Source organism: Stylophora pistillata, chromosome 6 (assembly GCF_964205215.1).
Source record: "Stylophora pistillata chromosome 6, jaStyPist1.2, whole genome shotgun sequence".
In the NCBI taxonomy this organism is placed as follows: Eukaryota; Metazoa; Cnidaria; class Anthozoa; order Scleractinia; family Pocilloporidae; genus Stylophora; species Stylophora pistillata.
Genome location: NC_142524.1, coordinates 13,952,355 through 13,979,431, shown reverse-complemented (window position 1 = coordinate 13,979,431; position 27,077 = coordinate 13,952,355). Strand labels below are relative to the sequence as shown.

The following is a 27,077-nucleotide window of genomic DNA, read 5'->3' as shown; positions in this document are numbered from 1 at the left end:
GCAATCTATTAATCATAATAATTCACCCTCATCAATTACTGAATTCACAACTTGTAAAGGGCAACTGGCCGGTAAAGGTCAGGAAGATATCGTTTTTACTCTAAGACAACACAGCGGTCATTGGTAGAGCGTGTGCGTGGGCATGAATAGTAGGCGGCAACGGCAGTGCTCTAATTTCCCGCGCAAAACATAGAAACAACCGTTTTCCTGCAAAACAAAAGAAAGAAAAATAGGAAAAGTTATGCAAAATTTGGTTTTGCTGCGAGCTCAAAGAAAAATTTCGAAATACGTTTGCCATGTTAAACGGATACTGCTGAGACCTCCTTTGTCCACTCGCCGAAAATCCATCGGTGATCTGAAGCTAATCCACTCTACTTTTATAATTGGTTGTTAAGTAAAGGCAAAGGCTTCCTTCCCAGTCGTCGAGTAAGACTGATATCCTAATTTCTCTTATTCGTTTTCTCAGTGAATAGCCACAAATCCCCTACATATCTGAGACTTGGGCATGAGATAGCCACTAAACTGCAGTGGTGAGCGGTACCAAAGGAAGTATCTACAGACCTATCCCATCGATCCATTTTGAGAAACTTAGTTCGTCAGCAGCAACGATAACAACAAAATTGACAGAACTTTTTATTCAGTGAATGACAGGCCAACTATTGCGGGAATTCAGAGTTATTTTTCTCCGAGTTTGCCTGTGTCATTGCCTGAACAACATCACATTCATATTCAGTTAAACACCTGGCTTAATTAAATATTAGTTTCATCATCTTCATTAACAATAGCAAAATTATTGTACAGTTTCTAGTTAGTGTAAATTTATGATGGGGAGTACGATTCTTCTTCATCCACGATGTCTGGGCTTCTTATTGGGGAAATTTGACAAAATTACAATGAAGGAAAGGATGGCCAAGGACGGCCTCCTTTGTTTGAAAATTGCCCCTTCCCCTGCCCTCCCCTATACCCTAAGCGTCCATCGAGGAACCGTCAGCAATCATCTTTGGCAGCGGTGTTGCGTCTTGAGGTACTAAATCATGTTGATCGACGCAATATATAGACCCGTCGATTGACCAACACGGAATACTCGATTTTAAATAGAGTTTCTCGTATTCGTCTCTCGACAGAGTTATTGGCTACCTGTAGAGAAGTGAATTCAAACGCTAAGAATCAAAATGCACTCAAGTCGGAGCCCTCTGTTGGCAGTTAGAGGAATTTCTTCCACTTGGACCAGTGTGTCGCTTTTAGCTGATATCAGGTAGTTTAGCTTAGCTGTTGCCAACCATGAAGACAGCTGGTGAGTGGGGCCTTCTGAGTCCCGATGGCACTCTGCACAAACTATGTGAGCCAAATTTTTTTGTGGGAAGAGACGATCAGATGGATTTGATTCTGAAGGTGAAATTACTTTTCTTTCATCTGCGAAATAAAATCATACCTTGTAAGTTGTCGGTTTCATCTGCGTCGATTTGGATCGAGAACGCTGGAAACATCAGTCGATGAATTTGCTGCAGTGAAAATCACATCAGTTTTTATTTTGCATGTTGATGGTATTTTTTTGCAGTGTTTCACTGATGTTCACTTACAATCGAGCTCAAATAATAATTATTTTATTTTAATCACGTCTTTCACACTCTTTGAAGTTGTTAAAACTTGAGATGTTTTTAAATCTTTGAAGATTTTATTTAAATGACTGTTTTTAATGCGGAACATGTAAGAAATGGGTTTGAAGTAGGATTTTAAAAAGTTTTTCCAGGTTAGAATCCAACATATTCGTCTGTGTTGTTCTACAGAAATGAGCTTGGTAACCAACCAACTTGGTAACCAGAGCTCGACACTAACGGTAACCAACCAGCCACAGACTAGTAGAAATTCAGTTTTGGCTAGTGGTTTTCGATTTCCACCAGCCAATTTGGTTAGTAAATTAACTGAAATTGTCGTAACATCGAAGTTGTCAGTAGCCACCTGGCTAGTAAGTTGAAAAGTTAGTGTCGAGCCTTGGTAACACACCCCCTTTTTTTAAATATAACTTACACTTGACATGTTCAGGGTTGTTGCTAAGTGCTAGCTGACAGCTAAGAATACCCGCTGAGAAAGAGATGATTGTGGCTTGATTTTTTGCCTGTGACAACTTGGAAACTACCATTTTGCCATGTCCTCTTTCTACATTCTGCAGCCATTGTCATGTAAGCATAAAGCTCATAAGCCTTGGTGTAAAAGGGTTGCTGAAGATTGGGAGCCAAATTTTGTCACCAGGTCTCTTGTTAGCTAGGCCAGCTCATTTCTATTCTTAATCTTTTAACTCCCAAGATCCAATTGATAATTCTCCTCTTTAGCTGCTACACATTTCCTCATATAAATAAGTTAGGAGAACTTGGTTTTCAATCAACTGGAAGTTTTAAAGATCTCCCTGGGAGCTGAGAGGTTTTCATGGCATTCCTTTTCTTGCTTTGGGTTTTGATTATATTTGTCTAGTATAAATATAATTTTTCAGTTCACATAAAAAAAAATGTTTGTTTCAGTCAAGAAGTGTGGATAAACAGCATGCTGTGATCACAGTGAATACACAGAACAAAGAGTACAAGTTACATGATCTTGAAACTTTGAATGGTGTAAGTACATGTAGTCTTTCAATGCTTGGAATTCTTTTGCATTTTTATTAAAGACATGTCAAGTGCAACATTTGGAAGTTCTATATTTGTTTGATAAAGTGCCTAACCTCAAGTAAAGCTAACCCACATCTCCCCCCTCATCCTTTAATCATTTCACCTTTTCATTTCCAAGATCTCATAAGCAATTCTCCTTACTGTCTGACATACAATGTTTTTAATTTAGGTTCAGGTAATTTGGTACTGCATCAAAAGACAATCCCTTATTTGATATTTTTCTATATTTTCATCATTATTTTCTTTGTTTTCATCACTTTTTATTATCAGTTTTCATCACTGAAAATAACGAAAAATATCAAATAGGGGATTATCAGTTAATCCAGTACCAAATTTTCTGAACTTTTGTGAGAATGTCTGCTTGATATTGTAGTGATATTGTAAGGAAAAATTCTGTCTCATTGGAGTGAAAGGGTTGAATTATGATCTTACAGTACGTCATTGACAAATATAGTTTGCAGTAAACAGAGTGGCTTTTTAGACAAAGTACAGTACTGTACAGTAAAAGTTCCTGATATTCATAATATATTTTTTCCCGACAGACATTTGTAAATGATTCAAGAGTAAGACAGTTTCCGGTTGACTTGAAGCTGAGAGACAACATTCGTTTTGGATATGATATCCTTTATTATAACAATTACATTACGAATCATGTTAAAACCTTGGCATAAAATCAGCTTTTAAGGGAAAACCTCCAAATATTAACCACCCCTTTAATATCCCTCAAATTGATTGAAAGCAAAAAAAAAAAAAAAAATTGCCAGAACCCAGTATTTCTCATACAGTGTGGGAGATGTACATAATTTTCTCATCTTAGTAGTCTTAATGCTGGGTACAGTGTAGTAAGACTTCAAGAGTTGGAAAAGTCTGCCTGGGTCATTGAATCCTGTTCTTGGGGATTTCAAAATGTTTTGAAGTAGGCGGCCAACTCTGGAAAAGTAGGCGGCTGTGATAACGCTGAGATTGTTCATTATGAGCAGACTGTTATGACCAGAGTAGCTGGCGACATACAATCAAGTAGCCGGTGGAACTCTGGCAGTCGCCGGCTTGTTTTGAAACCACTGTATTCTTGGGGATAAGACTCCAAAATTTGGGTCAAGGGTGGTGGGTTACCAGCAAGTTGAATGATTTTTTAATTTTATTATTTTGTTTATTTTGCTAATTTGTAATTATGATATATCAGTGTAAATGAAAGGAATTGCTTAGAAGTATGGATATAGCTGAAAATTTAACTTGTGGTCAGGAAACCTGTTAAGAAACAAAGAGGCTTAGGTGAACTACAGGTTCCTTAAATCAGTGATATAGGATGAGTTAGGTACAAAATATTTTAGGTCATAGATTGCAATATTTTAATTCTTAGTCTTTGAAATGCTATAATTGTTACAGTAATAGAAGAAATATCAAAGATTTCATAAAGTTTGGTTAAAAGTCATTTCATATTTCTCCGCAGTTTTTATAGTCAGATTTCATAAATCATACTGTACATTATTTGTTGTTTGTACTTAGAAATCCCTTTCAGATGTTTTGGACAGCCTGATATAGGCTCATTCTGTAGTTAAAGCCAACATGCAAACATGTAGGTAGTCTCCAACCTTTCTTCAAATTAGAATCATGTTTTCTTTGAGAGTTAAGTACTGTCAAAGTTAAGACAAATTTCAATCAGTCTGTGATGTGCACACCTGTGCAGTGGACTGTCTATTATAATTAATCACAATCAATTAGGATCGTGGGATTGTCAGACAAATTCTCCGTGTCAGCAGCTTAGGAAATGTATAGACAATAGTATAATGAAGAATATGTACACTGATATTAGGTCTTGAAAATTCATACCCAAAATATAAATTTCAAAAACAAAAGTGGCACCGACTTCATTTACTTAATGCAATTGAATCAATAATGCTCAATTACACCTGAAAAAAATTTTACTGAGTTCTGCTGGAGAACGATTTACTGTATGGTACACAATTGGTCATTGATCTTGTTTAAATTACAAAATTCACTTTAAAATTATTTCCACTTTGTGGAAAATTTAGTCACATCACCAATGATATTTTGATTCACAAATTAAGAGTGTGAACTTACCCTCTAGCTTTGTCTCTTTCCAAATTCTTTTTGAAAGGTTCTCTGACAGCTATAGACCTTGCACATTAAGATCAGGTTTTTTTGGAAGTTTGTAAATGTGTTCCTTGTACATACCAACAATTCTGTTGAAAAAATGTGTTTGAGTTTTTGAAAGTAAGCCTAAAAATGCTGTAAAAAGAGATTACTTTGATTTGTTATGATTAACAAATACAGTTTATGTATACTGTACATCAAATGTTTGAGGCAAAAAAAAATAAAATTCTCAAGATAAAACCAAACTTCATTTTAAATTTGATGTTTTTATTTAGCAAATGATTTTAACCAAAAAGGACCACTTTCCACAAGGCCATAACTAAATGTTTCAGAAAAGATTTAAAAAAGGAAATTTCTCCCTGGAAATTATGCTTTCTGGAACCAATATAGTAATGGGTTCATCTGATTCAGCTTTAATTTTATTCACAAATTTGTTTGTGGTTTGAGTCATAAACTGAGTAATGCATTCAAATTGAAACAAGATGATTGGCTGTTTACCAGCCTTGTATTACACAAAATTACTTCCAGTACATTAATATGCAAATTGCTGTCAGATCTGGTAGAATTCAGTTGCTCTGTTGAGAGATTTTACAGAAAAAATTCACATTGGACCCACTATCTACCTTTTTAATAGCAAATTTCTCAGAAATGGAGGTGGATTCAATGTGCGATGCAGAGGTTTGAGGAGGAGAAAATTTATTTGGTGTGTTTTTCAGACACCATTTCCAGCACAACAGTAAATTATGGTGAACAAAATATACCGTCCATCTGTTCGTGTGCAGCGATATTCTGCCCCTGCTGTTATCCAGTGGTACAGCACCAGGTAAAATTTATTACACCCTCTAGATGTTCATCAGGTTGACACATTCAATTGAATTCCATTTTGGTTCAGTAGTACTACCTGGAAAATTTTCTTGTCTTTGGCAATCATGATTGAATGTCTTACATTCATGATTTTAAAACCAGCTTTCTTCTTGAATAATAAAAATGTTTTTGTACAGAGCTGCACAACTTTTTCTGGATAATGGACTGTTTCAATTTGTGTTTTATCTTTGTGGCCGAAATACTCAGTAGTTTGATATGTTTTGCTTCAAAACATTGAATATATTTTATGCAAATGTTTTTTCCCTCTCAAACGAAAGTGAACACCTGGTGGTGTTAATATTCTGCATGTGATGATGAATGCTTTCCTTTGAATGGTTTCTTCTAAAAATGTTTGTATTGTTAAACAATATTAGTCTCTAGACAACTGAAATGTTTCTTGATTTACAGTGTGTAATTTTTATTTTGTGACAAAAAACGAGTATGTAGCCATTTATTTCTGTCAATTTTATGTTTCTCAGTAATCAAGAAACAATTTCTTTTGTTGTATTTTTATAGGTACAATTTATCAGTTTCTCTCCAGACAATGACATTTTACGTGATTGTGATTGTACAGTAAATCAACTTGAGTGCAGGATTCTAAAGAACTCATAAATCTTGTTGGTTTCTCAACATGTTTCTAATAAACTCATCACAAATCTGTATCATTTCCCCATTCATTGCATTTTTTTCCTGATTTGAATTTCATGAGGATTTGAGTTCTTTCAGCATGAAAGCTTATATTTAACAAGAATACAAATTGAAAGAACATGACAGTTTATTCAGTAGCTTATTTGTGGTTTAGCCACCTATAGTGCATTGTGGGATTTGTTTACATTAAGCATAGGCTTGGCCCCAGCAGGTGTTATGGTAAAACATGCAGGTGTCACTGGTGGAATCAGTGGTGGTCACAGTCAGGACAAATCAAAGTTACTTTGAAGCAAGTCTGAAGCAAGAAATGAATTATGTCATGCTATTCCCTCATTTACTGAGCTAGAATCTGTTGTATTTTATTAAATTAAAGCCATATCTGTCATTCTTGAGTTTTTATTTATGCTCTGATCTAGTCTTTAAGCCCTGTTGGGCCAATAAAGAAATGCTAAGAGTTAGAAATGGTTAATTAGCATATGAAAGGTTTAAAGTAAGGCCATTGTTTGCTTAGAGGCCAAGAGTCTAATCTGAGAGTGTGGTTTGGTGACATTTTAGTGTGGAAAGGAAGATTCTACCAAAATATTTGGCTGCCTCTTGTCTCACTTTGTGGTCACAAGAGTTTTTTTCCTCAAACTTTTAATTTTGATCGTTGATTTCATGTACAAAACATTGATGAAAATTCAAATTTCTTGATTCATTTGTCTGAGACAAATTCTAATTCATTCAAAGATCAGCTGATATGTAAATTTGGTGTAGATTTTGACATTTACGTTTTTCCTCAAATTTGTGAGTTCTTGCTGTAAATTTTTCTTTTTAAAGATAGAGGATTATCAACACACTTCCAGACAATTTTGTGTTTATTTTGAATTGACCTGACTAAAATCTTCTTGCCTGATCACTACCTTACAAATGGTATTAAATTATAATGAAGCAGCTACCAGCTTCTATTTGTAATGTAGTTCTTTACTGATCTCTACAAAAGGAATCAATGCTTTAAAATTGAATTCAGGATTTTTTGCTCGATGTGCTTGGTTGCCAAGGGAGGAAAATTCATGTACTGCACGATCTGAATGTGATGTTTTTGTTTTGTGTGAGAGTATCATGCCAAGAAAAGATTCTTTATGGACCTAAATGGATCTCAATTGAGGAGACAAGCACACTCTGTGATGTTTTACGTTGTGCTACAGGAGACAAATATGTATCAAGGAAACTCAAGGTTGTGGTGGCCAGTGAGAAGTCTTTGAAAGATCTTTCTTTTGTGAAGCTGGGTCTTCCTGTTGTGGTTTTGAATAAAAATGACAAGAAGATTGTAAGCTTTCTGTTGAAACCTGAAGGAGTGGCTGGTGTGGTAAGCAATGAACCTTGTCTTGTGATGGTTTCTTGTTTTCATAGGCAAATAGCTAGGTGATCTGATAAGTCAAGAGTGGCATTAATTGTAGGCTTTTTTTTTTCAGTGATAAGAAAATAGGAGATTTACTTTAAATTTGATCCGTGTGCTCAGATGCTTTTTGATATTAGTATTTTAATCCTTGTGTATCAGCCTGCTAATTTTAAGCAGTTTGAAATTTGACAGATAAGATAAATTTTCTTATTTAGATGGGAACTCATGTTGTGGAAGACTGAGTTTTCAGCTTGTGTAGCTAGCTGCTTGACAATTTGTTGCCCTGTTTACTAGCAATTTAAGTGTCAGAGGTTAGTGACAAATGTACTCAAAGTACATTTTTGTGGATTCCGAATGCATATAGAGGTCAAGCTTTTTATTTTTTGCTCTCTAGCCAAAAGAAAAAAAGACAGGATGTGAAATTGTTAAGTCATGTTACTGTGTATCTAACCTTGGAAAAGGCTGAAAAGCTTCTTTAACTGTGATAATCTTTAAACAAAATTACTGAGACCTTAGGCAATATTATAAATTGAATATAAAAAAAGATTTAAATCCAAAAATTGTCAGGGGATAAATGTCATTTGGTCAGTGTGTGAATTCATTTGCCATCAAAATATTGAGTTTTATTTAGAATTTCCTTTTTTCACCTTCCATGAATTCAGAGGGACTTTACAATTTACTTGTTTTATTTTTAAAATTTAAAATTTTAAAATTTTAACATCAGTAGAGTTAGAACTTTTCAAGTTGTTCTGTTTTGTATCAGATTTTATGGCTGTTGTAGCTCAACTCAATCCTCTTTTTGCCTGTGGGAGCATAAGTCAGACTAGCTCAAAATAATTTATATCAACATCATGATAATTAACAATTATTCACTGAAGTGGAAGTAAATATCTAACACTTTCACAGACACTGAGTGAATAATTTTTTTTTAGTATATCCCACACATATACCAAAAAGTGAATGAGTTTATTCTTTCATTATTAAAAACTGGATCATTGGATAATGCAATTTAAGACTTTTCATTGGCTTAGCCATTATGGTATAGGAGCCAACATACCATAATCTCATATCAGTACATGGAAACATTCGGTTTCTTCTTACAAAATAAAGTCAAGAAGATTTGTCTAATATCTTGGGAGCGTTTTTTTTTTTAATAAAACAATTATTCCACTCGTGCTTGTTGGATATGAGATGATTATAGCCAACTCGGCGCTACGCGCCTCGTTGGCTATCTATCATCTCATATCCAACGTGTGCTAGTGGAATAATTGCTAAATATACCCAAAAATAGTTGGAGATTAAACTCTTGATGTGCAATTTTGTCTCATCAGCTGCTCAGAGATGAATAACACTTATAACCCAAACTAGCCAATCAGCACAATGTGCTAAAAAACGCTGTTAACTTGTGTAGTACAGTATTATGCTAGTCAACAACTATTCACCAAAGTGGAGGTGGTTATTGGTGGATATTTACCTAGCTGCGAAGCAGCCAGGTAAATATCCACGGCTAACCAGCGACACTGAGGTGAATAGTTGTTTTAGTATATACTAAAACAGTGAGATAATATACACCACCATCATTAATTTGATTGATTTCTTCGCTTGTCACGGATGCAAACCGAGACGCCATTTTTTCCCGAGTTGCTCAGAGGTAAATAGCAAAGGATATTTGGAGTTTGACTGGCCAATCAAAGCGCACCTTCAACGCTATCCACTGTTTTAGTATATACTAATGATGATTATTATGTTGCATACTGGTGAATATTGCTAAATTCATGCATGCCGATTGGCTAGTTTGGAAGCAATTAGCAAGTGCTTTTCACCTCAGAGTAGTCAAAGATACAATTGTGCATCAAAAGTTTAATTTCTGACCATTTTTCTTTTGTATATTGGTGGAAATAAACTAACTTTTTGTTTTTTTGTTTTTTTTTGGTTTGTGTATATTAAAACAATTACAGAATTTTTACAGCTTTTAGGCATGGTCTTTTTTCAAAGAAATTATTCACCTCAATGTTGTGAGAGTCAGGTGGATATTTACCTAGCTGCTTTGCAGCTCGATTAATCCTAAATCTGCCACTGTTCTGTAACATTGTGGTGAATAATTGTTAATTAGTACAATAGTCAGAACTGAAATTGGGTCTTATTTTTTCACTTTTAAGTAACCATGAGATTTTGGGGCATACCTAAATTTTTCTAGATATACAGATCTGGGATAAGTATTGATAGCAAAGTGGCCAGTTGTAAATTTGGTACGTATGTAGCTAACATAATAGTAAAAGTGTTGTCTTTCTTTTTGTACCTCTGATACTAATAGAGATAAAAAACAATTGCAGTGCATCATTATTATTTGTGATCATTGAAGTCCTGTCACTAAACTCTAAATTATTATGTATCTGTTGAGTAGAATGTTGTGTTTGTCTCGGAAAAAATGATTACCAGTTTTTCCCTTAACCGTGTGCACACTCGACAACTTTCCGTGTGGAACCATGTCCTCACAGAAATGGACACTCAATTTCCAGTGATGACAAAAATTATAAGAGGCAGCACCTTGATGAAAATGAACATTCATCGGAAATGGTGTGGGAGGTGAAAAAAAAAAAAACAACTGATTTATTAAAAAGAATACATCTGTAATGCCATGTTGTGCTATGTTCCTTCTTTTCCCATGCGAAGTTACTGGATCCATATTTCAACATGACCAGCCTGGCTGACCACTGGTAGTAATCAAAAGGTGTTTTTTCTTTTTTTTTTTTTCAGCCTCCTTCTGAGAGGAAACTTTCTATCCAATCAGCCACCCAGCAAACTAATCCAGATGAAGATGGTTGTCGATCTGGGACTCCAGACCAAGATGTTCTTATGTACCATGTAAGTTGAAATTTTATTCAGTTTGATTAATTGTTAATAGTGATGATGATTAGCGTAACAGTTCAGATGGTTACAAACTTTTAAAAGGCTTGTGGCACAGGATAGTTAAAATGGGGCAAATTGGAAAGTCTAGTGGAATCATTTTAATAGGGTTTCACACACCAACCAACAGACAAACAAATACATGTTTGGTGTTCTGGGGTTAAGTGCATTGTATGTTTGCCTCTCCAGCAAGCTGCACTCCATGCTCACTTTGATACTTTGAAAAGCCTAAGATACTAACAGCAGATTGTTCTATATTTGACTGTGATGATGATGGATGGCTATCTTTAATTTTATTATACCTTTACAAAATTTCTGCCGAACTCTTTCAATTACTTATTCCCTTTCACTGCCAAGATCTCATAAGCAGCTCTCTTTACTGTCTGCCATACAGCTCTTATAGTGTTAGTTTGGAGAATTTGGTACTGGATCCACTAATTCCCCATTGAATCTTTTTTTTTTTTTTTCAATTCTTATCACTTGTCAGCTTGATATTGTAATGATATGTCTAGCACCTTGATCTGGAACAGTGTTCCACTTCCTATCAAAACACTTAAAAAAAATCAATTTAAAAGCACAATAAAGGAAAAACTCTTTGAAATTCGGAAAAAAGAGGATGATTATAATAAGGATTGCTTTCAAACTTATAACTGTGTGTACTTCCAGTATATACTACAGTCTGCCCTCCTGTTTCATTTTGTCTATAAGCCACACGGCAAACTAGATTTCTTTTAGGATTGTTCGTCTATATATTATAATTATACATATGAATATTCATTTTTTATAGAATTCTTTTCTTTTTTTTATTTTCCTCTCTTGTGCCCACCTTGAATAGCCCTAGCTACTTGCGGGCCCAAGCATTGTAATCTTCTTATTAAGCTTAAATAAAAATATTATGTTGTTGTTGCTGTTGTTGTATATTCTAAGTGTAAATTCTGTCCAGGTCACCTATGGAGGTTGCATGAAGGGTCAAATGTTATGATATGCTGGCACTTGAAATGTTAGTGAATTAATCAGTCTTTAGAGGGATTCTTGCAAATTTAGTAGCAATCCCATAGGGTAATAATGAGTTCAGATTCTTTTTCTGAGCTGTGTGAATGGGTGGTTTTATTTGGAAAAAGTCGTCATTATCTTATATTTTTGTTTTCGTCTTTCCGCAGGGTGTTCCTTCGCCTCATTCTTCCCACTCTCCCCTCTCTCCTCACTCTCAATACCACCCACCCTACCCCCACTATCCCTACATGACACCAATGTATCACCACCCTCCCCCTGTGATGTGCCATTACCCGTCATGCACCGGACATAGGTTACCCGTTCACTCTCCCCACGGTGGTACCCCTATGGGAAGGTTTGTTCATCATCAGGTCGGGTCACATGCGAACTGGGCCCATGGGCCAGCAGCAGTGGCGGGGTTTCAAGTCAGGTCAGTTTTGAAAAGTTAGCAAGCCATTTCAGTAATTAAAAATTTATTCGAATATTTGCCTTGCTGTGGGTAAGTGGTCTTACCGTAGTTCTTCTTGTCTCTTGACCTTTTCTCAGGCGGAGATTTGTCGGGTCGAGCGGAAAAACGAGCGCACTATTTTATTAGTCGTCATGGCTCGCAGTGGGGAGAATTTCAAATGGGAAAAATAACTTTCGAGTTGCATCTTGGAGCGAATTCACTTCTCTTGTGAGTTTTCATTGAAGATGAAGTTGTAAATCGTCGTGGACATCGTTTGAGAGAGTCAAATACATCTTATTTACAGGATTCACGAGGACAATCTGGGGTTTTAACTGAAAGTCTTTTTTTGGTTAACTTCTGAAAGCAGCCGGGCAAGGTCGTTTTCACAGCCAGTCAATTTGGCTGGTGCCTGGGCGCTAATGAAACCCCTGTAAATTCACTGACTATTTTTTAAGCTACAAGTATACTTTACATATGATGCACGATCCTCGCAGTAGATAGCGCTATTTAAGCAATAGCGAAAATCAGACCTGAAAAAAATCAGGCCTGTACGGGATTCGAACCACTGACCTCTGCGATACTAGTGCAGCGCTCTACCAATTGAGCTAACAAGCCAACTGGGAGCAGGCCGTTAAGTTGATTCGTAATAAACCCGTGAAAGTGATAATCAGATACAATGAAATGTATGAAGTTCATATATTTTGTACTGCGGTATTAGATACGTATGATGCACGATCCTCACAGTAGATAGCGCTATTTAAGCATTAGCGAAAATCAGACCTGAAAAAAAATCAGGCCTGTACGGGATTCGAACCACTGACCTCTGCGATACTAGTGCAGCGCTCTACCAATTGAGCTAACAAGCCAACTGAGAGCAGGCCGTTAAGTTGATTCGTAATAAACCCGTGAAAGTGATAAATGAGATACAATGAAATATATGAACTTCATATATTTCATTGTATCTCAAGTATACTTTAGATAACCATACTGCACATGTACCAAGTTGTAATGGTTTGCTAGAAATGTGAGAGAAGAAATCGTTCCTTCACTTATGGTAACTGCATTTATTTATTTAATTATCCAGTATTTTTATGAGTTTTGATGATAATGGAATGTTTTTTGTTTTTCTTGTCAGACCGAGAATACAAAGGCCTCTCCCTGGTGAGTGGGCAAAGCTCATGATTTCTTGTTTTTTGTTCCAGCTATGATCAATTCTCGTTGACAGTGGATTCGATGTTTGTAGCTGGACAACAGACCCCTCGCAGACCCCTCTCTGACTTGCTTCAAATCCCACTCATTATTGTTCTTTTTGTTACACAGTTCCTGCTGAGAAACATGAAATGCTTGTAAAGGGCAGCCCCCTGTATGGACAGCCCCCATGGTGGGGTTGGGGGTCCTCAGACGAAGAAATCTACAATTACCCGAACACTGCCACTCTCCTGGAGAGTGGTGACGATCAACAGACTCTTGCTTTGAGAAAGAAGAAACTCTCTAAGAAGAACGCGGTTGAAATGGCGCAGAGGAGACACAGCATTGGGACTGTATCGGTGTTGGCTGAGTCAAGAGCGAGGATCGTCACAACTAGGACTTCTAAAAACCCCGAGAAGGACCAAGCGATGAAGCAACGAGAGGAATTTGTTGTCTTTGAGAAGCGGTCGTCTCTGCCAGGGCTGGGTTATAATGAGCAGTTATCTCCTGTGTTTGAAAATTCTACCAGTAGAGACTGGCAAATGCCAAATGCACTGAACGAACCGGGAAAGCTTGATTCGACGTCAACTGCGGAGAGTTCTCCAGATGACGGAAGCGAACTGCACTCAAGACTCGGGTCTTCGTACGAAATTCCTCACATACCGGACTATGATGAACTCCCAGAAAGGCCTGTGAGTCTGAAAAGTGATAAGGGTAAAGTAGCATCCCAAGATGCAACACGGAAGGGTTCAGCAGAGAAACAAGAGAGGATTGTGAGGAAAAAACCTACCAGTAAAATTAAAAAGAAAATTGTTTCCATGGATGTCCCGGCAAAGAGCGGAAAAGCATTGTCAGGTACATTAGTGTTTGTGTGTTTGTTTAGTTTGTATTCGTTTTTGGTTTTGTTTTGTTTTGTTTTGTTTTTTTTAGAGGATTCATGGGTGAGGAAAGGGAAGGGTTGCTAAAGAAGAGGATATGACATCTTAGAGAACTGGAGTGTGGAAATTAGGGGAAGGAAGAGTGCGTGGGTGCAGTCGTTCTTGTATTTATAGACGGGTGTATGACTGGTTTTAATCTAAACTCCGTATCAATTATCCTGCCGCTTTCCATATTTTTCACGCATGAAACATGATTTATTTCCCGTCTTGCAACTGACATTTTATTGTTACAGTTTTTCTCTCCTTTGCCTCTTTGTGGCAAAAAAAAAAAAAAAAAAACTATAACTCTTTGGGATTAACCCTATGACCCCTAATTGTGGCTAGCATGTAATTTCCCCATAAAATATAATCCATAAATCAAACATTTACGGTCAAGAGAATAAAGAAAATGATCATTAGAGAAGCTCTTGATTGTTAAACAAATTCTCCATGTTATTACTTTTGGAAATGTCTTGACAACGTTACAGAGATTATGCGTACTGATGTAACAGTGGAAAGAGTGAACTTCTGAATAAGAATTCTGCTTTCTATACTACTACAGATGTAATTTGGTTATATCAACTAAATTGAAACTGTAAATAGGCCACCGTAACGTCCTCCTGTTCCCACCAATGGCGTAGCTCCGCTTTCTGCATATAAACCCACATACAACCCACAATTCCTCCATTCGCTCTGACGAAGGGCTAACGCTCGAAACGTCAGCTTTTTTATTCGTTACGGTGGCCAATTTACAATTTCAACTTAGTTGATATAAACAAATTACCTTGTTACCCGCACCAACGCAGCACCACAATTTCTTTAGAAACTTTCAGCCCTTACTACGGATGTACACCTTTCCAAGGGGGGAGAGGGCAGTAGAGAAAAAATGAGAAGAGGTTAAAAGATAGATTGTGGAAGCCTAATTACTTTTTCTGTTCTGTTCAGGGTCCAGAAAACATTCAAGTGATACCAGCGAGTCTGAATGTGAGCCAAGCGCACATCCTTCACGCCGCTCGGGCTTAACGGTTGCAGCTACCCCTTCATCTCTTGGCGTGTTTGGACTGACGGAGGTGACACTCGGTGATTCCGATAAACGAGAGGTGAGTTCGTTACTAGCTTGTGAGCAGCCTCTCATCAGCGTTCAGTCACGATCGGCAAAGCCTGCGAAATTTGAGTCCACGAACGAAGCAAGCATGTTACAGGTCTGCGTGAGAGAGAGCCGAGCGGTTCCATTTTCATGCCAGACCCCTCGCAAACGCCTCGCAGATCGCATCGCCGCTGCCTTGAAACCTGAGCGCTTCATCGCTAGTGTGGTAGTGCCAGTGAACCAATGAACAGGAACATAGCTCACATTTTGCGTGACAGCGGTCGTTTGTGTTTTCCTTTGAATTGTGCGCGGGAAATTACGCACGACTGGCCAAAATTGTATCACTTGCGCATGCTCTATGTGTCACCGCTGTGTTGCCGGCAGGCTAGTTCGCGACAAAGTTTAGTATCTCCAGGACTTTTCAAGACGTCTTTGTATCCTTTTTCTAACTACAGCATTGTGCAGACGTAATGAGAACAAAATTTGACAAGTGAGAGTCGGTAATGCTCATACTTAATCGCGCTGTTTCATATTTCTCTCTTTTATTATTGTCGCCCTTACTCCAAGATTTCTAACGGAGATTTTTTGGTCATTCAAATTAATGTTATTTCTTGTATAAAATGGAAATATGAATTTGGGCTAGGACTTATCATTCTCCCCCAATTTAACACCACTATTATGGACATCTGCCGTCAGTTATTGTACAAGTAAAAATGATTTTGCTAGTAGTTACAAGTTTAACATAATTCTGTTTGAACTCGTTAGACGCTTTCGCCAGCCCCTCTTCCAAGCTGGGTAAAACAGTGGACGAACTCTAAAAACGGTCATGGTAAGTGGTGTAAAAGTTAGTAAATTCTGAAACAAAATGTTACTTTGCGTCTTGTCGCGCGCGAGTGATATGGTCAATTGATTATCAGGTGAAAATTAACAATTTCATTTCTATTATTTTCCCACCCACCCCTCCCATTGTATGACTTCTTGTATCTTTAGTTCTCAGGTAGAAATAATGCATACAGAGCCAATTCTAAGTGTTATAAAAGAGTCTTTGAATGTTATTATGGTCATTTTTACACGGCTTTATTTAACTGTTTTAGTAATGCGTCAACCATAAGAACACTTTTGCTGGCAATAAAACCGAAACCCAATGCGCCTTCTTAGTTATGATCGTATCAATAACTTTGCCTTGAAGTTAATAATCTACGAATGAGTTGATTATAAGCTTTCTTGTCGTAAAGGGTGTCATTGTTTTCGTAGAGAGCGCTTCAGTTAATCCAGTCGAGATCATCGATTCATCGAGTACGGCTGAAGAGTCTGCCGAAAGCTGTGCTATGTCTTCGTCGAGTCACATCCCAGTTCCTATCGAATCTGAAAATGCTGGTAAGTGTAAACATTTTGTCCTTAGACACAATAGATCTGTAACGTGTCGCTTGTTTAGTGAATTTACAGATGCGTGAGAAACCTCTTTTTTCCAGGAATTGTAAACTTTTTAGGATGTGTTTGCCGCAGTGATATTAGATGTGAATCCGTAAGTTTGTTTTTCACATGATCAAGGTCGAGGATGATTTCCTTGTCTGCTAAACTAAAGCTATTGCCACGTACATGTAGGGATGAACATTTTCACCAACCAATGATAAAACTTTCCTGTCGTCTGGTCTCTATTTCAACAATTTGTCCCGCGCAATTTTTTGTTTTTTAGCAAAGTGCAAGTTTCGAGGTTTTTTTTTGTTTTTTTGTTTTTACGTCTGTTGTGGTCGAAAGAATGACGTCTGACGCTAATGGCTTGCTCTTAAAATGTCTGGTAGATCTTCGGTGGAAGAGTACAAAGATTGAAGTTATTTTTAATGTATCTCCCAGGGAGATGATTGGCGTTCAATTTGTTTTGAAGATATTGAAATGCTGAAGGACTCTGTTAGGAAAATAGAAGCATGTGATCCGTTTTGGTATCCGAACTAAACAGCCCTCCACGGTCTGTTAAAAGCGTCGAAATAATTTAAAAGATCTTTTTACTCAGAGAAGGACTAATGATAAAATTATGCCAATTAGTAATGACAAAGGGAGCCTGTTCTCACGAGCTCCTTTGGTCATGCAGCGCTATAGTCCAAAGGTGTATTTCGTAAATAAGGATTTTATCCCAGGCTTATTTTCAAACCGTTATTATCTTTTTCCAAGTTTAAACTGTCAGAACTATCCTTTGTTAATTATGTTTTAAAAACAGACCATAATTTGGAAGGAATCACCACATAAAGGATAAAGGGATGTTTAATGACATGGCAATCAGTTATGAAATTTAAGGAGAGGATATAGCAGACGCCTTATTGAATTACGAGCTCAAGAAAGAGTGGGGGATTAGTGGGGAGGGTAGGGGAGACGAAGGGGTGGGGGTTGAGGAATGGGAATCCTAACTACGATCGGCATAGAGCATATGACTAGTAATGAATAACGATATCTGTTTTTTCTGCCTTGTCACTGGCGTTGGACATGGAAAAATATCTCAGTAACCAAGAGGAATCGAACTTCAGACATTTCTTTGCCCTGATACTCGACAACGAAGCTAAATAATTGTCTGGCTCGCGATGGAGTTCTCTGTTGCACAGTGATAGAACAGCATCAGACTGAGCGCGACAATCCAAAGGTCTGACGTTCGATTCTTCAAGGGCACTGAGAGTTTGTCTTTGACCTGCACTGGTGTCAAGACGGAAAAACATCTTTCTGGATCACGAATGCATTTTGTGATTAATTAATTGAAGATGTTTGCTCTGATCGGCTCAGCTGTATCTTTTTGTTCCTCGTTTTACAGAAGAGAAGACCAAACCCATCAAAAGCGTTGCGTCACCGAGTTTAAGCAGACCAAGGTCGGCAACATCGAGAACGGCATCGGTAGGGAATAATTTCCTGTTCATAGTGCACCTTCCACTACGTGAGATACTCCCAACTGAGAAAATTGTTTCAGTTTTAGGCAAATATACTGCATTCTTCACTTTTATAGTCCGGATTTTCTCACTGTTCGTATATGATTCCACACTGTTAGAGGATGAGAAGGGCCTGTTGACAAGTTAATTGATGCAAAACTCTTTCAAGCGATTTTTTGCAAAAGAAAGAAACAAACAAACAATTCCCGGCTTGAAAGCTTTAATTTGTAAACCCTGTAAATTTTCAAGTCAGAACGGCAACTAACTTCTGAAAACCATCTTCTTGCATTTGCTCTGACGAGGGGCTAATGCTCGAAACGTCAGCTTTGGAATTTTTTTTCCCACTAGGCGTTTTTTAAAGGAAACAAAGAAGCACTGAGGAACCAACAGCAAACCAAGTTTAGTAATAGTTGTCATTTTGTATCTTTGCAGTCTGGCGTATTACGGAGCCAAAGCATGTCTGCCGCCAATATCTCCTCCTCTCCGAAGACAACGTCCTTCCCAAGAGTTGCACGAAGCAAGACCATGTCCGCTGTCGTGCGGCGGTCGTACCCTACTGCTGCAAACGAATCAGAGAAGAGAGCCGGCGACAATGCTCGGGGGAGGGCTGTGATAAGCAGTACTTCAGATGATAGCGATGTGGAATCAAGCGACGCCTCACAGACGAGACAGGCCAAAGAATCGCGAAGGAAAAGCGACGAGTCCGATAAGAAGGGAGTTCAGCTTATTCCTGAGAAGGAGGGAAAGCGTCCTTTGTCAGCCCCTCGCCCAAACAAGACAGCTATGTTGAGAGCGCACAACAGTCGAGAAGCTGTGAAGAATAGCGGGTTTAAGAGCAAGACTCCAGTATCGGCGAAAGCGAGGACTGCTAAGAGCTCATCGCCGAACAATGGAAATACAAGTGAGTCTTCGCCTTCTGCGAGAGTGTGGAGTCCAAGTGTAAGAAGGTCGACAAAGTCCTCTTCGGGCGATAGTATCCGTGAGGTAGAGGAGAATGGTACCAATTGCAGCTCGCCAGCTAGCGATGACATCACTCAGGAGGCGATAGATCAGGTTTTTTCTTCGGGCGCAGTCCAGCAACTTCCAGAGTCACTTCAAATGAAGCGGGATGATAATGTCAACAAGACGTTTGTACTCGGTAAGGGTTGTTTCGTTAATGAAACTCGCGTTTTGAATTTGGCTTACTGTATCTGTAATTTTAATGCTGTTAGCTTATTGCCCAGAGATTTGCCTTTTTATTACCTTTCGAAATTGCGTTTCCCTTTTTGCATCCCTTCGGAAATCACGTCATCGAGAAGCCGTGCACGGCAACTTGGTTAAAGGTTATCACATGTTATTTAGACACATTGACAAACCAACCATTTCTGACAAATTTTCATTTTAGCATTGTACTTATTGTAAAGTCTGTCCAGATCTAAAGAAGGATACAAATTCTCAGGCCAGCTAAAAAGTAATATTGTTCTATGGAAGCCTGCTTGTTTCTATAATTTTTCCCTCAGCAATTCAGTCCTTTTGTTTGTTTTCAGTTACAGTGCGAACATTGTTACCAGTGTCACACATACAAAACTGTCCAAACCGATTTTACAAAACGAGCGATGAGTTCTCTCTTAATTCCCGAGCCCTCAACAAAATATGATCTCGTTGGTCTCAAGCTGAGACTGGCACAAAGGAACTGAGCTAAGACCATCGTTCATTTCCTTTAATTTCATTTTGTTTAAGTAGTTCTGCCAGCTGTCTATTAAGGATTTCACCAATGTTGTTTTTTTCTCAATCAGATGATGGCAATGAGGACAATTCCGTTTCATCTCCTGAAGGCACGTCCATACAAGCATGGGTCGACAAAGTCGCTAGTAGTGAAAACGTCCTTGAATGTAATGGTGTCGTTACAAGAAACACTGCACCAACCTCTCCGTCTCGTGAAGAGCCAACGGAGATAAGACTGGAAACAACCGACGCGAAAGGAATTAGCTTGCGTAGTAAGCTTATACCATTTGCACCCTTCTTGGAAAACTTGTCATATACACCCCCCGTCTCAGACCTACCTTTTGAACCTCCCAGTGACTCAGCCGAAGACACATCCGGGGGGTCTCGTTGTTCTACAGCAGAAAGTAGGCCCATTTCACCGGAGTCAGCGTTTTCGACTGTACCTGCTGCCTCCCCCTCGCCTCCTTTGACTCCGAGTTCTGCTGCAAAGAAAGCGTTTGATTTTAAGGGGGGAGCAGCATCTTCACAAAGCCGGAGGCAGTGGGGTGTCACTGACAAGGTAAGTTCACGTTGACTTGTGTAGGGTATCCTTCTACCTGGCAGCTGGGCTATTGCGGAAACAATTTTGTCTTTCATTCCCTTAGCAGCTTCCTTCCCGGTTTCTGAACGGAAACTAAAAACCCGATTGCTGTGCATATGGAAAGGAAAATTCCTCTCGGTTACTGAGATAATAAAGGCGTGACCTTTGAAGTTCTGTATGGGTAACTTTCCTAGAGTGTTCATACGGGGAATTACTAGACTGATTACCAAGATCTCCGTAACCAACTCGCCTTCTCACTAAACGAAACTTATTTGATTTTTGCTCTCAAAAGAGCAGTAGGTTGGGATTTCGCAATCTGAAGCAGCCCAGCTGATTGGAATCTTTTCAAGAAGTCCTTTAGCTGAGCCCAGTTTTCCGGCTTCTTGTATGATTTCAATGTGGTACTAGGTAAAAATATTTGAAAATATCCTGAAACAAATTGGATTAAGCTGTGGCACATACAGTCTAGAGCATGTTTTGCCTTCCAAACCCTCGAGCTTCATTTTCTCGTTCGAGTCTTATGAAGAGAGGCACAATCTTTGCTAACTCATCAGTATAAGAGAGATGAAAGGTTTTAATCGTTAAAATTTTTTATCATTGTGTTTTTAGCCTGTTGAGGATCTGATGTTGTCCTCTATTCACGCATTCTCCGTAGAGTTACGGCTGGCTTCGGAATCCGTGCTGTGTAAAGTGAAGTACGTAAAATATTTGTCACCATCGTTCATAAATCTTGTCTTTCTTTTGAAAACACACGAACTTTAAGGACCGAAGCTTCGATTTCTAATTTTGTATTTAACGTCGACTATTTTAAGACCCTGAAGTATTTTTTCTTCGATGGGAAACACCAAAGAGGTAAAACAAGAAGGAACGAATAAAAAGAAGCAAATGTCAGGAAATTAAGATTTCGAAAAACTGAATCAAGCGGGCTAAAGGTCACAAGATGTTCAGGGTTCTTTGATATCCTGCACCCGAAATCTGTGAGTGCTTGGATTGTCCAGTGTATTGTGTGATTAAGAGATTGTTGTTGTGTTACTTCGAGTGGCAGAGAAAAATACGTAACGTTGAAACTTAACTGGGGGCTAACAAATAGTGCACTGTATATTGAATCAAAAGGCCTTCTGGGAAAATAGCGCATCGAACTAATACTAAATGAATGGTTGCCTTTCAGAACTCTTTATGATGGAAGCGAAGAGCTGAACGGGACGTCAAGATCAAGGACGGATTCTGATGCTAAACAGGAATCCCAGAGTGCTATTCCTGATTGGAAGAGTTCTCACGCGGTATGTGAACAATAACCTGGTGCAGAGTTTTGTAGAAACAAAACACAAGGGCGATTAGTGCAGAGGTGGGCAAGGGAAATTGGGTCTTGCACATCATAGTTAGGCTTCATGGTAGTGTTTCTCGTCTATCAAAAGGCACCTAACGCAGTGATTGCGGCGACGCTCACTAAAACATTGATAAAGAAATGAACTTACTTTTTGTTTCGGGTTTCGCGGGTATTTCCATGCTTTTGCAGTTTTTAGAGGCTTTTGACCTCTTCGTCAAGGTAACATGTGGAGGTGTCGTCGAATTCTACTTAGAAGCGCAATTGGTTTGCTGTTGGGCTTCAAGCCCAACAGCAGACCAAAACAACGCTTGTTCTCGAACGAAACAAAAATTGGTGATTTCTTGTTGTTGTTAAGCAGAGGACAACAAGAAAATGTCCAGTCTCAAAACGCACGTGCAGAACTATTCTTCTACCTAATATATCTTTTGTTTGAACACGTTCTCGTTGCTGTCGATGCGCTGGTTTGCGCCAGGTTCTGAGAACATTTACCAAAACCAAACATCGCGTAATTTCAACTTTCGAACATAAGTATCTATTTTGTTTCCACTGAGCCAACTTAGGATATAATTCTGCGGCACTTGCTTGTTTTGGAGTCCTTCAATCAATCAATCAACTTTATTTAACGGTGCTTCAACTGAGTAACTAGTGGCCCTTAAGTTTTTTTTGTTTTTTTTTTTGTCTTACAGGAGATAGCTGGGATATTTCGAAACTTGCGAAAGGTTGAGCTTCGCCTTCGCAGTAAGTGTGATCAGTTAACTTTTTGTCAACGGCCTCGGTAGAGATGAATCTACTTATTTATGTCCGGGCTAATGTGACTTCTGCACTTTACCAGATCGTTTGCCATATCATTCCTTTTTATTTATTACCCTTTAAGGAATATGCAGTAAGCAATTCGTCTTGGTTTTTTTTCTTTACCACCATGGTAATTCTAAAACCCGCACATCGTGTCTCTTTTCCAATTTTCAGCGATGGAGCAGGCCTTGTCTATCATGTGTGTAGCAGCTCAACGGGATCCTAATCAGGTGAGTGCATCAATCATGGGAACACAAACATGTAACACATAATCACTCCTGTTTTGAGCTCGAAAGTTGACGACAAAATTCCTATCTGTTTGCCCAGCCGTTGGCGTCTTAACGACGCCCAAACCTAAACTCGCTTATGTTTTTATTTTATCAACTGAGTCGATAATTCAAATTAGCGACCGTTCAGAGTTTCAAGGCTGACGTTTCGAGCGTTAACTCTTCGCTTTGACGGAGGGGTAACGTTTGAAACGTCAGCTTTGAAACTCTTTACGGTCACCAATCTGCACTAGCAACTCAGTTAATAAAACCAAAATTACCTTGTTACTCCTACTGACGCAGCACCAAAGTTTCTTTAGAAACTGACCCCCTTCTTTCGCTTGCTTATGTATGTCTGTGACGAACGTTGCTTCTCATTTTAATGTCAAACGGAACGGCCTTCTAATAAACAGTGTACTTCTTCCTAGTCTTTCCAAGAGAGGAAAGTTTCAATGGTGGAAACGTCTAGCTTGGGTAAGGAAACTTTCTATAGTTAATACCTTCGAGTAAACTTGCAATTTATCTCGTGCCACCGTTGTCGACGATTTTATCCTCTGTTACATCTTTTCACTGACGGTTTTTGTCATTTAAGCTCAAACTATTTAAAAATTTTTTGCTTGGTTAGCCTCAGGCCAAAAATGGAGAGAGTTTAAAATTAAAGCTCGCCGGAATTCTTGGGCGGTGGAACACAGAAACCAGTTTCCAGTCCCACCGGCGGAATCTGATGAGGAGGACGAGGACACAACGTGATTGGGTTAAATGATAAAGCACTGGGAAATGAACCAGAGAATTCAGTCCCATTGGGAAAGAAGTGTAAAATGTGCGAATGGCCACCGCCATCCTCTACCTGTCTTATTATAATTTTCCCAATTTCGTCGATTTTCACGAGGATTTCAGTTGGCAACGAAAATTGTTTTGAGTAGACAGGTTTACTTTTCTGTGAAGAAAGAGTTTGTCCTTCAATATCCTACGAAATTTGCATTATTCAGGCGTGGTAGAATTTTAGCTGTGAATTTTTTTTTACAAAAACTTCTTGCAGAAATTAATTTGTACATTTGCTTTTTTCGACGAAGCCAATTTCGTTCCTTTCTGTGTTGAACATAGGAATGTTCTTGTACTCACTCTCTAGAAGCCAAACGAACTATGAATGTAAATGTATGAAAGAAAATTGTAAAAATTTAAATTGCTACTTAATGCACATAAATCATGGATATACAAAGTGAAGACTATGTGCGGAATAAAAAAATCCAACTCTTCAGAATTTCTCGGTTCATGACATCTGTTTCCCCACTAATGAATCTAACACCGAAAAAAGCGGGCAAAACATAACTCTCAATACACCGAATCAAAATATTGCTTTCAATTTAAATTGCCACTCTTCTGGACTCATTAGCTTCGTCTTCACGTGGAAACACAATAAGATTACCACATGTATGAGAGGCTGCTGAGTCCAGAACAATGGCTATTCAAATTGGAGCCTTATTTCGATTCGGTGTATGCCATTTCTTCAAAATCGCCACAGGGGAATTTTCCCTTTGCGTGGATAGAACTCAAAACGCTATAAATTTTCATTTTGCGCTTTCTTCCATTGCCCACTCTCCTCACAAATATCGGCAAGAACCTCCTTCCTTGTGCGGGTAAATACATCTTGCAAATGGGTTATTTCCCCCACTACCTTCCTTCTGCAATCATTCCGTCAGCGCCTAATTTTGCGGCTCCTCTGCTTCGTAACTCTAGGCGGACAAAAATCAACGGCTACAGGGCCTGCTTTGGTCTAGTGATTGGTGAAGAATTCTTACGTTGACCTCTCGACCAATCCGATTCAAAACTAAAACATAAGGCTACGTTATGAAAGTCTCTTTGCTACGTAATAAATCCCTTATTGCTCCATAGAAAAGCAAAAAAATAATAATAATAAGAAAAGAAAAGAATCTCGACCATTTTATCATATTCAGTCATCCGAACCACACTCCGTAGAGTACAAATAGCGCCCAAGAGGAAAAGAAATATCACACGGTATTTGTACTTCAGAGAACCGGTTAGACAGGTTTTCTCGCATCCCGCAAGCGAGGAATTGGATTGAAGTTGTAAAAAAAAAATGGCGGACAATTTAATTCATTTTTTGACTACGAGGAATCGGAGTGGGTGGCGAATATTGATCAAAGTTTACTAGGTTAATCTAACGAAGAAAAGCATTTTGGCGACGATGAAATTTCATCATTTATTGAAGAAAATAGAAACAGTAACACGACAACGCGCCAATTCCGCTCCGCTTCGCATGCGTCTGTCACGCACTCCCCGTAAATAAATATCCGCGAAATTCGCCCGCAGAAACAAAAGTTTGGCGTGTTGGATAATAAATAACTTATTAGACGTTTTGTTGTGTAGTATCGCTGAGTATTTTTACTCGTTATTTGTATTTTGACTCGCCCTACGGGCTCGTCAAAATACGACACAACTCGTAAAAATACTCAGCGATACTACACAACAAAACGTCTAATAAGATATATATATTACACGACAAAACGTCTAATAAGATTTATATCTCCTCGCGCTTCGGAAGCTTAACAAAAAAGTGGTAGAGGCAAATCGTTTTAAGCCTTATTGTATTTAATTACATTTTCCATTCCATCTGCTTGGGAAAGCATACCTTACATTAACTTACATTATTTAACTTTACTTTTTTATTTATTCCCACTTGCTTTGTTTTACGTAACAAATACGAGAATTGAATGCAATAACTTGGTCTCAATGGAACCGGTCGAATACGCGAAGAACTCGTGTTGCAAGCGTGTTTAAGCTTTTGCGTGTGATCCACGCTCCCTCGCTTTTGCAAGCAGTCAGTTTTAAGCTGCTCGATCCACAAGTATCCAAAGCACTTGCGAACCCTCGAGGAAACCCCCAAGCTAAACATTTCCGGCCACATCATGATTATGTGATAAAGAAACCATAGAAGCGATAAACATGCAAATTTTCACTAAAATAAAATACAAGCTAATGCGTTTCATATGCTACCTGCGACGTTCTGCACAGCTTGTTCCGATTAGAGCAGTTTTCAACTGAGTGTCGACAGTAATTCGGAACTGCATTGGTTTTGCTTTACTTCGCCCTGTGATTGGTCCACGAAACCCGCGCCATTAACGCGACCAATCAGATGCAAAACTAAAATCAATCACGACTTGGTCGCACGCGTTTTTCCGCTCTTTGGGCAGTTCGGTTGTTTCTTCTTTGAGCTCTCATTTGGCATTTGAAGGTTTTTTTTCCTTTCCTCTGATCAGCTGTTGTGAATACTTTGGTTATGGTTTTGGCTGAACGACAATCGCTTGAAGTACTTCATACGGAAATTCCGATGCAAAGCAGACCGATTCAAGGTGAGATACCGTAAAATATGTCAAGGGCGGAAAAGTATCCAAAATGCATCTGTTTCCTAAGCTTCCTAGACTCGGTTGTTCAATGAATAAACAAAAAAAATTTCCGCCGAATAAAATAACTGAACGAAAAACAGTATAGATTCTTCTTGGTAACACGTCTTCGAAATGACGAATTAAAGCTGATCAATTAGGTGTCGAATATCTGGGTGGAATTTTTCTTTGAATTCTTCTTTTCAGTTCATTCTAAATTGTCCAGAAAACTCGTGTCACCCTCTCTCGTCCTAATTAAATGCAAGATGAGAAAAACCGTCTCTGTCAATCATGTTTTCCCGCGCTTGGTGCACGTGCAGTTTGTTTGTTTTCAAATTGTTACCATTGCCTCCCTTCAATCTTTGCGTTGCTCTGAATGGCTGTTGAGTTAGAGTTACGGCACTCCAACGAAATTCACTCTGTCCTTTGAAAAGAGTTACGGCAACCCACTAAACAACCAGGGCCCAATTGTTCGAAGGCCGAGTAACGCTAACCCACGATTAAATTTGAATTCATTTTTTACTCCCCTATTCAAAAGCCTTCTTGGGAGTTTTCTCTATTCTTTTTAAACACGAAGGCGCGCTATATAAGGAAGTCTTCCCTGGGAAGACCTAGGCTCATTTGTCACTCACCGTTGACGTGTGCGGGTCAAATTTAAATGCTGGTAGACGAACAAAAGGAGCTAATGAGATATCTATTGTTTACTTCCACCAGCATGGTAGCATGAGGTAACGTGCGAACCACCTACTTCAATCTCAAATATACCGCCACAAATAAAGACAGTTTCCATTGGAGAAAGGAAATACAAATCTAAAAAATTCTTGTATTGTGATGAAGACATAAAACAATTTTGAGGAATGCGCCCGGTGTTCACTGCTTTGGAGTAGCTG

The 27,077-nt window shown here is 38.6% G+C and overlaps 1 protein-coding gene across 4 annotated transcripts; it reads left to right on the top strand.

The window, feature by feature from the left end:
• Positions 1-1,032: 1,032 nt before the first annotated feature.
• LOC111326480 (uncharacterized) lies at positions 1,033-24,047 on the top strand. 4 transcript variants are annotated; one of them, XM_088763471.1, is made up of 20 exons: positions 1,033-1,392; positions 2,517-2,606; positions 3,203-3,279; positions 10,131-10,254; positions 10,426-10,533; positions 11,736-11,998; positions 13,152-13,177; positions 13,337-14,059; positions 15,067-15,221; positions 15,974-16,037; positions 16,463-16,585; positions 18,006-18,085; positions 18,550-19,255; positions 19,893-20,380; positions 21,011-21,096; positions 21,570-21,681; positions 22,415-22,466; positions 22,695-22,750; positions 23,215-23,260; positions 23,412-24,047. In XM_088763471.1, the coding sequence occupies exons 1-20, from the start codon at positions 1,282-1,284 to the stop codon at positions 23,534-23,536; spliced, it is 3,615 nt and encodes a 1,204-aa protein (XP_088619597.1). In that variant the 5' UTR covers positions 1,033-1,281; the 3' UTR covers positions 23,537-24,047. The 4 variants fall into 4 exon arrangements, with proteins under 4 accessions (XP_088619597.1, XP_088619600.1, XP_088619599.1 ...); XM_088763474.1 differs by lacking the exons at positions 1,033-1,392; positions 2,517-2,606; positions 3,203-3,279; positions 10,131-10,254 and adding an exon at positions 3,343-4,236; XM_088763473.1 differs by lacking the exons at positions 1,033-1,392; positions 2,517-2,606; positions 3,203-3,279; positions 10,131-10,254 and adding an exon at positions 4,950-5,598.
• Positions 24,048-27,077: the final 3,030 nt, after the last annotated feature.

Coding starts and splice junctions, on each gene's coding strand:
- LOC111326480 (XM_088763471.1), top strand. CDS start 1,282: ATGAAGACAGCTGGTGAGTGGGGCCTTCTGAGTCCCGATGGCACTCTG. Junction 14,060..15,066: donor GAGCGGAAAAGCATTGTCAG/GTACATTAGTGT, acceptor TGTTCTGTTCAG/GGTCCAGAAAACATTCAAGT. Junction 23,261..23,411: donor GGTGGAAACGTCTAGCTTGG/GTAAGGAAACTT, acceptor TTGCTTGGTTAG/CCTCAGGCCAAAAATGGAGA.